The sequence below is a fragment of the Camellia sinensis genome, chromosome 1, assembly GCF_055761805.1.
Source record: "Camellia sinensis isolate YWXY chromosome 1, ASM5576180v1, whole genome shotgun sequence".
Taxonomy (NCBI): Eukaryota; Viridiplantae; Streptophyta; class Magnoliopsida; order Ericales; family Theaceae; genus Camellia; species Camellia sinensis.
Window position 1 is genome coordinate 65,721,762 of NC_138961.1, and position 11,989 is coordinate 65,733,750.

General features: G+C 34.2%; 1 protein-coding gene across 1 annotated transcript in view; it reads left to right on the plus strand.

The window, feature by feature from the left end:
• The window catches only part of LOC114307304 (ARM repeat superfamily protein), a 32,221-nt gene extending 23,095 nt beyond the window's left edge, over positions 1–9,126 (plus strand). Inside the window, exons 34-39 of the mRNA XM_082878949.1 lie at positions 682–897; positions 2,449–3,129; positions 3,235–3,644; positions 5,856–6,111; positions 6,940–7,110; positions 8,639–9,126. Of these exons, the coding sequence (XP_082735075.1) occupies positions 682–897; positions 2,449–3,129; positions 3,235–3,644; positions 5,856–6,111; positions 6,940–7,110; positions 8,639–8,869 (1,965 nt within the window). The 3' untranslated portion in view covers positions 8,870–9,126. The remainder of the gene's footprint in view (positions 1–681; positions 898–2,448; positions 3,130–3,234; positions 3,645–5,855; positions 6,112–6,939; positions 7,111–8,638) is intronic.
• The last annotated feature ends 2,863 nt before the right edge of the window (positions 9,127–11,989 follow it).

The window sequence follows — 11,989 nt, forward strand, 5'->3', positions numbered from 1 at the left end:
AGTCATATGGGAAAATAATAGGGGAGATTACAATTCAGGCCTCGTTTGGGAACAGGCTAATTTAATAACTTTTTGGCTATTTGGCTAAAATATGAGCTAAAAAAAACTAGTATGTTTGGGATGACTTTTTGGCTTTTTACGAAAAGATGTGCAAAAAGTAGAGAGAAAAGAGAATCTTTGACTTTTTGGTATGAGTTGTTGGCTTTTTGGCTAATTTAGTAACTTTTTGACTTTTTGGCTAAAAATGAGGGTTCCCAAACGAGGCCTCAGTGTAAAAGACCAAAAATTATTACAAATACATGGGGGGTGCAACTTTTCTGTGCAACAAAATCACAGCAAAAGTTGCACCCCCCATTTCCCACTGTCTCCAAAATAATAAAAAGAGAAAAGCAGAGGAAAATATACAGATTCCCACTGCTGCTCCTATTTATGTTGCATTATTACATAAATTGATCCATACAAATCAGGCACTGCCTGAAGAACATTGTGGGCAATCTTTTCTTTGATTTTAATTTTAAGAGATAGGGTATTACTTGACAGTACTGTGACGGGCATAACTTGGATATTATCTAACAAGAAGATTATAATTAAGAACATGAAAACAGTTTCTGGACAATCCAATTGAAACATAGTTACTTTATTCAAACATATTTTTCTGACAAGCTTTGATTACCTTTACAGAGAACACTTGAAGAACTTATGGAGCAGGTTGTTTCTCATTTACAACTGGTCGACTCAAGAAGAAAGCAATTAAGTTTTCCTGCTGTCATCAGGAAAGAACTAAAGGATCATATGCACACTGTCCTGAAGAATATTACAAAGGGGCTCATGCCCTCGTCATACTTCCAAGGGATGATTAAGTTGCTGAGACATGCAAACAGAAGTGTGAGGAGAAAAGTAAGTAATACATTATTTACTATCATGAATCATTTTGTGTTTGAGGGACAATAAAAAGAATTATTTTTAACGTTTAGTGGCATTTCATAGCACTGTTGTTCGTGGCAAGGTTGGACTGAGAGCTGATATGTGCAAGAATATTCAATTAGAGATTTCCTTGGCTGGAACTCGATATAGCCATTACTCCCAATTCCTATGGATTCTTTTATGGTCAGCCAGTTAATGTACCTCAGGCTTTAGAACAGTTAAAATAAAACTTTAACTTCCCAATGGGAAACAGATGTTTCTTCCAAGGAACAAAATTTCGTTTATTTTCCATTGAAATGTTTCCGTTTCGTAAGAACTGAAATGAAACATTAGTGACACTGAAATTCCAATGCTTCTACTGAAAAACATTGAAATGCACTGAAACACTACGAAACATATCGAAACAATGAATTGTTTGGTGACATATTAAGAATATTTAACATTGCTTATTTCTACTTGCCTCTCTTTGTCAAAATCAAAATTTGAGTTTAAAGGAAAGTTCTGAAAATCTGAGAAACTAGAGAGAAGAGAGGATAGAAAAACATGTTTAAGTCATGTATTCTCTTTCTCTGTTATCGCAAAGTACCTCCCCCCACCAATATTCCTACTGCTAGAATTTTTTGCATTTCTCGTTCTTATTATTTTTTACAATGGCAATTTGTTTCCCCAGCTATTCCTTTAAACCTTTTGGGTGTGAGCTTCCAATATTCTAGATCTCAGCATATTCAATTATTAACATTTATATGGGTTTTATTAGTTTTTGTTTTCAAGCATTTTCAATTTTTTTTTTTCATTTCCGAAACGTTTCCCGAATACTAAGAAGCATAGACACGGCTATGGACGTGGACATGGGACACGATGATTTAAAAAAAAAAGGGGATATGGACATGGCGGAGACACGGCAATAAAATATGTTATATGCTTTTATTTACTATCTAGATTAATATTACATCCACAAACAATCAATATTATAACAAAAACTAACTATAATTCTATTTTTTTTATTTAAAAAAGTACTTTTAAATTAACACTTATAGTTTATATATTTTTTTATGGATGATCTATTAAATATTTAAATCTAAGAAAAAAATAATAAACATTCAACATTCATCAAAAGTACTAAATAAAATGGGTGAGAAGTCAACTTGGCATGTCCCTAGTGTGTCCCCGAAGTGTTCCCTGCGTGTCCCCTGAAAATAAATTAATTAAATAAAGGAACACGCTATGTGGTATCACCCATACATGTCCCCAAAGTGCCTGCGTGTGTCTGTGTGTTCGATACGAATACGGCACTTGTTTTGAAGTATCGGTGCTGCCCAAATGTTTCCATTTCCTAGCTAATGGAAACAAAATTTGGATCCATGGCTATCTCATACCAAATGAATATGTGGCTTTAGTTTATATATATATATATATATATTAATTTAGTTTTTTTTTTTTGGTTTCATAATTATCTTGTTGTCTGCTTAATGGTTTGGAATTGTCATCTTGGAACAAATAAATCAATGCCTTTCATGCAAGCAGGCTCTCGGGCTTCTATCTGAAACTGTGAGAGACTCTGGGACGATGAAACCGAAGCATGAGAGAAGGGGATTGACTTCAAAGTCTACAAGTTCTTGGCTTCATCTGGATGGGAGTGCTGTGGAGTCATTTAAGAAGATGTGTTCAGAAATTCTGACATTAGTTGATGACTCTGTTGATGATTCTAATACTTCGTTGAAAGTGGCAGCAGTTTCAGCACTGGAAGTTTTGGCGTACAAGTTTTCTTCTAATTATTCTATCTTCAACATGTGCCTTGCATCAGTGACGAAAAATATCCAGTCAAATAACTTGGCTGTCTCTTCCTGTTGCCTTCGGACAACTGGGGCTTTGATCAATGTGCTAGGGCCAAGAGCCCTTCCTGAGCTTCCTTCTATCATGGAGAATGTGCTGAGGAGGTCTAATGTTTTCTCATCTGTTTCTGCAATAACTACATCTGGCGAGGATAATGCATCTATTCCATTAACAGATTCTAAGGAATCTGTCTACATGTCTGTTCTTTTTGCATTGGAGGCAGTTGTTGACAAGCTTGGTGGTTTTTTAAACCCGTATCTTGGAGATATTCTAAAACTCGTAGTGTTGCATCCCAAGTATGCTTCTGGATCAGATCCAAAATTAAAATTTAAAGCTGATGTTGTTCGAAAGCTTATCACTGAGAAAGTCCCTGTAAGTTGCTCTATCAAACTTGATGGTTATATTTGGTTTGGCACTGTGGTTGCATTAAGTAATTGTCAGCCTCATCTTTCTACTGACCCGTGTTTTGCTTACCAGGTTCGACTTTTGCTTCCACCACTGCTGAGTATATACTCCAAGGCTACCGAATATGGGGATTCAAGTTTGTCAATTGCTTTTGAAATGTTAGGGAACTTGGTCCGAACAATAGATAGATCATCAATTGCTGCTTATCATGCAAAAATTTTCGACTTGTGTTTACTAGCACTTGATCTTCGCCGTCAACATCCTGTTTCAATTAGGAGCATTGACATTGTTGAGAAAAGTGTTATCAACACAATGATCTTTCTTACCATGAAACTTACTGAGACAATGTTCAAGCCTCTTTTCATTAGGTGTATTGAGTGGGCTGAGTCAAATGTGGATGAAAGTGAAAGTGTGGGAAGCACAAGTGTTGATAGGGCAATTACTTTCTATGGCTTGGTAAATAAGCTTGCTGAAAGCCATCGGTGAGTCAATAATTCCCTTTGTGTATTTTGAGTGTTCTTTTTTTCCTGGTGCTTCTAGTGTATAATAATGATGAATTTTAGTAGATAACTAAACCTTGTGGTACAGAGTTTGGGAACAGCCACACATCTCACCTACTGTGGAACCTAGTACCCGTTGGGTTCAAGTGTTGACTTCATAAATGAGCATATATATGTTGCTTAATTAGAAATGTGAACTGCAGAAGTAGGTGTAATATATTTGTTTAATTGTCACCCCCACCCCCCACCAAGAAGATTTGGTGCTTTGTTGCCTTTACATTCATTGTCCTAATTGCCTAGGCCAGAGGTGCACCAAGGCACATCTGAGGGGCCTCAACAACCTTGAGGCAATTCAATTTCAATGTAGCGTAGCCGAGGCGCTTGAGTTGCGCTAGACTCAAGGCACTAAAAGGCGAGCACCTTTTTCAATTGTGCTTAATTTGCCAAAGATGTGATATTAACCTTTTGATCTATTGAGACCCATTATAATGGTATATGTTGCTGAACATCCTAGCAAAGCTCCCCTAATAAATAGATAGCCTTGAACAACAAATTGAAATACATACCTAAACTTTTATATTGACTTACGTATAATTTTATTTGTTCTTCCCTTTAGACAATGACGACGACCAAGCAATAATTTGATCGTCCTTGTCCATACTTGATCACAAATGCAGAATATCGCTTTCAGGAATCTGGAAAGTTAATTTATTTATTTTATTCAGTTTCATTGATTAAATTCCTATTTTTAGTAGGTTTTCTTATGTTTTCTTTGTACTTTCGCCCAACTCTTTTCCTCACCATCCATTTGCTCCTCAACCCTGTTATCAATTGTAATCTAGATGTTTAGGCTTGCTAAAGAAAGAAAGAAAAGAGAGGAAAAAAAATACCAAAAGGCCTTGTTTGGTTTAGTTTTGAAACCAATTTTTGAGAGCTCAAAACCCAAAATTTGTTTGGTTTACAATTTTCTGTAAATTTCTTTCAATAACTTTTTCTATCTCCTCTCTCCTTTCAAATCTTACACATCAATCAATCATTTTTTCTCTCTTCTCTCTCATTCTCTCACATCTTAAACATCAATTAATCACTTTTTCTCTCACACCCATCTATTCAACTACTAAAAAATCACAAATCATCCCAAACTATAGAACTCTAACTACAAAACTTTTTTCAAAATATACTAATAAACAAATTTTCAAAATTTGGAAACTCTTTTAAACAACTAATCTTTCAAAATTGATTTCAAAACCGAACCAAATGGGCCCTTTATGTTTTGTTGTGTATGTGTAATTTTATTGTTCTAATCATTGTATTTGGATGACTGGATTGCATACTAAGAAGCACGGACACGTACACGTGACACGACACGAATACGACATAGACACGCCGACACGTTAATTTTCAAAAAATACAGGACACGACACGTAGGGGACACGCATGAAATATATAATTTTATATATTTATTATATGTTATATATATGAATATGTCATTCAAAGATAATAAAAAATGCAATATAACACTAATTCCTATAAATTTATGTGGTTTTTGTTTTATTATTGTATCTTAAGTTATTTTGTTCAAATTTATAATTAGTTTCACATATGTCTAATCGATAGACACGTGTGTTTAAGCGATTGACATGTGTGTCCTCCAAATGTCCAAAGAGTGTCTGGGTCTTTAAAAAACACGTTTTGAAGAGTGTCGGACACGTGTCTTAAGAGTGTCCAACGAGTGTCGGTGTCCGACACGGACACGACACGGATACGTCACCTTTTTAGAAGTGTCCGTGCTTCAGCTGACAATTTCATAAATTGTCCCTGGATAGCTAATTTAGACCTGATCTCTATGACCTTGGTTTCCATTTGCTTTGTTTGAGGGATTGGGTTTTGAGTCAAGAGGCTGTCTCAGTATTTTTGTGATTTATATTCTAGAATGTTCTCACTGTTGGATGAGGAGAGCTTACTGGAGAGGAATATACGTGTATACATACAAATTGACAGTAGATTTATGGTAGCCAAGCTGTATTATATCTTTATTTTTAGGACTTTATTTTTTAAGAACATGCTTATGGTTCCTTTTCAACTATTTTCTTTGGTTATAAGGAGCATTTAGGCTTTTTTCAGTTAATTAAAATTGTGTAGAATATATCTTTACACTTTCTGGCTGCTGATATTGTTGTTTTCCAAGTACAGATCGTTGTTTGTTCCTTACTTCAAGTACTTGCTTGATGGTTGTATACGGCACCTGACTGGTGGTGAAGATGCCAAAATTGCTCTGCCACGAAAGAAGAAGGCGAAACTTCAGGAAGTGAAAAGTAATAAAAATGATGGAAATGGTACATTGACATATGACATATGGCATCTTCGGGGTTTGGTTTTGTCATCCTTGCATAAATGTTTTCTTTATGATACTGGAAGCCTGAAGTTTCTTGATTCATCAAATTTTGAGGTTTGTGAAACACCTTTTTCACCTTTTATGCTTTCTATATGCGCAGCATTTACACTGATTTTTAAATTGTTTGTATGCAACTTGTGTGCTTGACATATATGAATCAGCTTTGACCATATGGTGTCTATAACACTCAGCAAAGAGTGATTTCCTGATTAATGGATGTTTTTTAGTATATTATTGAACTACTGTCATGCCTGATAATTTCAATTTTCGGTTCTGCCTTCTCTTGTTTGGCCTTCAGTTTGATTAATTAATTTCAATATTCAGATGTTTTCTAATTTTCTCAGGAAATTTGCTTACTTAAATCATAGTTTTCATTGCTTCTCTGCTCATGTGCCTCACAGTTATTTTAGTCAGCTTCACCTTGGTCTATTTGTTGGTTACCCCACACTATGGTGTGCAAGGAGTCCAACGTTTGTTGTTTTCCTCTTCAATGTTTACTAAAGTTGACATAGCTGTATTGCACTTGTTGGTTATAATGTAAAACTACTGCAGAGGCTTTTTGTTCAACTCAAGGAAGGGCCATTCTAGAATTGATGCTAGAACTAATGAATCAATTTTTTTTAAAAAAAACATTTGATCAGCATTCTTTTGGTAAGTAAAACATACATTAGAACGAGTGCCAAATGGGGCGCAGCTTGTATACAAAAACTCAAGAATATCAGGAAGGCTCGACCCCAAAATTTAACTCAATAGTGAAGTCTACAAGGAGTAAAGCATATTCACAAAAAAATCCTTTACTCTAAAAATGAAAACTTCACATGTCTTTCTTCATGTCCCTCGTCTGCTGTTTCCTTATAATTGAAATTAATTTTGTTTCTGCAGGTCCTGTTGAAACCCATTGTCTCGCAGCTAGTCGTAGAACCGCCAGCTTCTTTGGAAGAATATACAAGTATACCATCTATAAAGGAAGTTGATGATTTGTTGGTTGTGTGTGTTGGTCAAATGGCTGTTACAGCTGGCACTGACCTTCTCTGGAAGCCCCTGAACCACGAGGTGAGTGTAGAATTTTTTCAGACTTGACCACATTGCATGTTGTCAATGCTCTTAGCTGTGGACCTCAACTTTGGGGGTTTAAAACTTAAATAATGAGCTGTGCTTATAAAATACAAGCAAAAACTTGTTTTGGACTAAAATCTCTCTATGAAGTCTATTATTGTCATGTACAATCCATCCTGTGCTCCATATTGATTTCTAAGTTATATTTGTATCATGTTCCATGTGGTAGCAATCCTTGATATACTGTGTGTGTATGTGTGTGTGTGTGTGTGTGTGTGTGTGCGCGTGTGTGTGTTAGGTACAATTCATTATGTGCTTCATTTTGATTTCTATTGGTATCCTGTTCATGTCCCCCAATGTTCATTTTTATGCCTTTGTGGCTGATAGTAACCAACAGACAAGTTGAAGTTTATTATGATCAATAAGCACGTGGAAATCATAGCCTGCAAAAGAAGGTTATCACCGGTACTGGTCCCATGTGTGTAGGATGAGGAGAGGCGAACTAGGCACAATGCTGCTTTCTCCTAGTGCAAAAAATAAAAATAAAAAAATTGCGTAAGTGCTTCGTAGCTTCAGCTTTTGTATATTAAAGTTGATGATAACCTATGAACCAATTGATGTTTTTCATCCTTTAGTTCACCCAGCAGTTAAGACATTATGGCCTGCAAAAGAATTCCGTCATCCAGTACCATTCCGCCACTGGGAAAATAAGTAGCCTTGGAGCACACACTCATGCACACACACACATAAAAGGAAAAAAAGATGTGAACACTTGCACATGCTGGACTGCCTGAGCTTTCCTCATGATGTCTAGCTGTGGCCCTTCAGATATTTTTTTCCAAGGTTAATGCTTGGTCAAAGTTATTTTACAAGCTTTGAAAATAGTCAGAAGTATGAAAATATAAGCACCCCTGCCTATCTGCCTTTCTGCCAAACTAGCACCCCCATTTATTCCACGGGTGTCCCCATACAGTGCTCTATTTTTGTCTAACTTGTTTAACTAGTCTTCCCTGCTAGTTTCCTCCGACATTTTCCCAATATTTGGTAAATTGGGTTTTATACAAATCGTAAGTTTTGATTGTGTTAATAATATCCTTTGATACCATAGTGGTGCATATGAGTTACGGTAACAATTGTAGGGTTTGTTATTTTTGTTGCTTTTTGCTTGGTAGGAGGAGGATGTGGAGGTGGGGCTCCCACCCACCCTCGTGTTTTTTGTTGCTTTTAATGTTCGACTCTCTGTGTTTTGTGTGTGTGTCCCCACTATGTGCGCAGAAGCATCAAGCTCTCTTTATACACGCAGATTCTTCTTTCTCATTCTTCAAACAGACATTGACCTTCTTGCTTGTATTAGTTTCGATCTTTACAAGTCTTTATCTATTTTATAGCTGGTGCGAAATTTCATCATTTTGTTCCCTTACTCCTTTGTCTGTATTTCCAAAGACTTGTCCTCAATGTGTTTTGGGCTTCAAATGACTTTGGTTTTTATTTGTTTTCAATTATGAATTTATTTTTGTTATTGCAGGTCTTGATGCAAACTCGGAGCGAGAAGGTTCGATCCCGTATGCTAGGCCTGAGAATTGTTAAGTACCTTGTGGAAAATCTTAAAGAAGAATATTTGGTGTTCTTAGCTGAAACCATCCCATTCCTTGGTGAATTGCTGGAAGATGTTGAGCCTCCTGTCAAGTCGCTTGCACAAGAGATACTCAAGGAAATGGAATCCATGAGTGGTGAAAGCCTTCGGCAATACCTCTGATGTTGTACATTAACCATCTCTGTATGCGATGATAAATGTTGGAGAAATGGCAACAATATACGTCTCTATACCTATTTTATCACATGTAAATACGTGTTCACTTTTTTCAAGATTAGTGTAGATGAATCCAAAGAGTTTTGATACCAAATTCAGATTTTGGGGAGCAAATTTTTGTAACCAGCGATGCTGCCCTGATATTTGTGTCAACTGCCTACTGTTATACGCAAGACACAAATTGAAGTTTGATTTGTCTTTGCCAACTATGGTTGGTTCCTTAAGTTCTTTGATCCTCATCGGATTCATTTGGTTGAGTGTAGAAGACGGGGTGTTAAAAGTAAATTCCGCTTCTCTACTAAGTCTTCTTTCAACACAAAAATGATAGTGCTTCCCTCTCTCCCAAAGTGTTTTCTCTATTCCTCTCAAAAAAACACTTTCTTGAATATTCCATATAATCTATATAATATGGCACAAGAGCTTTTGAAAATGTCTCAAAATATGTTGGATACATATGATTTCAATGGTTTTGATTATACTTATCAAGTAATTTAAGAATCAAGATGAAATCTTTGTTTTTGCTTCTCCCCCTCAAATATAATACTTTTCGCTCTCTCTTTTCCATGTTATGCATACATTCATGCTCTTTTTACATATTCTAACAACCCTTCTTTATTTCTATTTTCCTTCCCCTTTTCTCAAGTTTCGGTTTTGCAATATTAGTAGGTGACACTTCTATGATCTTTAACTACGGTAGTTCTCTCTTACTCTCTCTGATCTTTATTATTTGTCAATCCTATTTGTTTATTGCGAGGCCATTAACAGTCCAATTATTTTCAAACTATAAAATATGATGCCCTATCTCTCTCTAACTATTTTAGAAAATTATTTAGTAAATGGGTGATTGAAAATGCCCTCTCTCTCTCTCTCTCTGTTAAAATGGGTTTCTCTCTAACTTACCAATTGAGAATTTATTTTGGTTTTGTTTATCAATTACCCTATTTCTCTCTAAAAAATTGTGGGTTTCATGAACTTTTTGATTTGGGTTTCATCCTTTCACGTTGATTGAAAATGCCTTCTCTCTCTTCAAATGAGTTTCGCTCTCTAAACTATGAAAATGCCCATTTATTCAATAATTTTTTTTGGTTTCTCTCTCTATCCCAATGCCCTCTTCTTCCTTTTACATTGATGATTGAAAATACCCTTTTCAAACGTGTTTCTCTCTAATCCAATTACAAAATGCCCTCTTTCTCTCTCTTCAAATGGGTTTCCCTCTTTTCAAACTATAAAATATGATTTGGGTTTTATCCTTTTGGTTTTGTTCATCAACTATCCTATTTCTCGCTAAAAATTTGTGGGTTTTATCAACTTTTTGATTTTAGTTTTATAATTTGGGTTTCATCTTTTTATGTTGATGAAATTGGTTAACATAGTAATGTTCCTCATTTTCCTGTTTTGGACAATAAAAATTACACAATTTGATTTTTATTATTATTATTTTTATTTAAAAATGAAAATCAAATTATCTAGAATGTGATCATGCTATTATTTTTTCGGGCCGTGCTACATCCCCCTAATTTGGGGAGCCCTAATCCCCCGAAAATTGAGACCAAGGCAAAAAAAAAATTAAAAAAAATTAAAATAATAAATAAATAAATTTCCCCAAAACGACGTCGTTTTGGGAATTAGGGGGATTAGGGGGGCATTTTTAGGGGTCCAAATCATTTCCCTATTGTTTCCAACCACTTTGGATCATGCTATGCCTTGTTTGGATGGCCATCACAAGATTACTAAGTGGTTATTTGGATTCTTTTTATATATATATATATATATATTTAATTAATGTGTTTAAAAAATTATTTTTTTAGTGAGTGAAACATGCTAATGTGTTTTCTTTTCTTTTTTTTTTTTTTAATTTTTAAACTCATGACAACTGATTTTGTGGCTTTTAAGTTTTTGACATTTTAGCCTATTGCCAAATGCATCCTTAATTCTCAATTCACATCATTAGTTTTGTTTGATTTCCTTTTTTTTTTTTCATTTTTTAAAGCAATGGGTTCTCTACATTTGATATTTAATCGTTTGTATTTTTCTAAATCATCTATTTAATATGATATTATTCATCAATTTTTAGGTAGATAACAAAAATTCTGAAATGGCAAAGCGAGCTTGAACTAATGGTATTGTGTGTATTACTTTAGTTGCCTTTATTGCTTTAGTTGCCTTCATCAAATTTATATGTGTATATTCAAATTTATTGCTCCGTTGTGATGGTTGTTTGGTGATTTTATTTTTATTTTATTTTTTTAACGTGTTTTGTTCATAAATTTCAATTTCAGTTTGGACTCTCTAGGTGACAAATAGTAAACTTCATAATTTTGGGTTTCATCTTTTTCTGTTGATAAATTATTGAATTTTATTATGTTCTTTTTTTAAAAACATAATTATTATCAATGATCATGGCATGTTTAGAAAAATACAATAGATTTTGCATAAGTGAGACTTTTGTCCTTAGGCTTCGTTTGGGAATAAGATATTTTAGTAATTTTTTAGCTTTTTAGCTAAAATATGAGGTTAAAAAAATTAGTATGTTTGAAATGACTTTTTAATTTTTTACGAAAATATGTGCAAAAGGTAGAGAGAAAATAGTATCTAACTTTTTGGTATAAATTATAGGTTATTTAATTTTTTTAGTAACTTTTTAGCTTTCATACTAAAAGTGTTGCATGCCAAATGAGACCTAAATATGAGTATCTCAGTATTTTCCTAATTCATAAATAATTGTTTCCTTACTCTTAATGTTTATATTTTTATAATTTCCCACCAAGGTTCTTATGAAAATTGCAAGGTAAGCCCTTTTTTATATGTGTTTTTATTGCTATTACCTTAATTATTGTCTTAAATGTTTATATCTTAATTATTTCTATCCAAAATAGTTATTTACCAATGGCTTTATTATCCAAATAAATTTAACCAAATGTACAAGTGAAAGTTTTTGAAAATGTCCAATTTGTCTTAGAGATATATTTTGTATGCTTTTTTATAACTTATCTACGTTTAACTTGATCAAAAATTATGTTTTATTTATTTTTTATTATTAAAATCATAATTATTATTAATGATCAT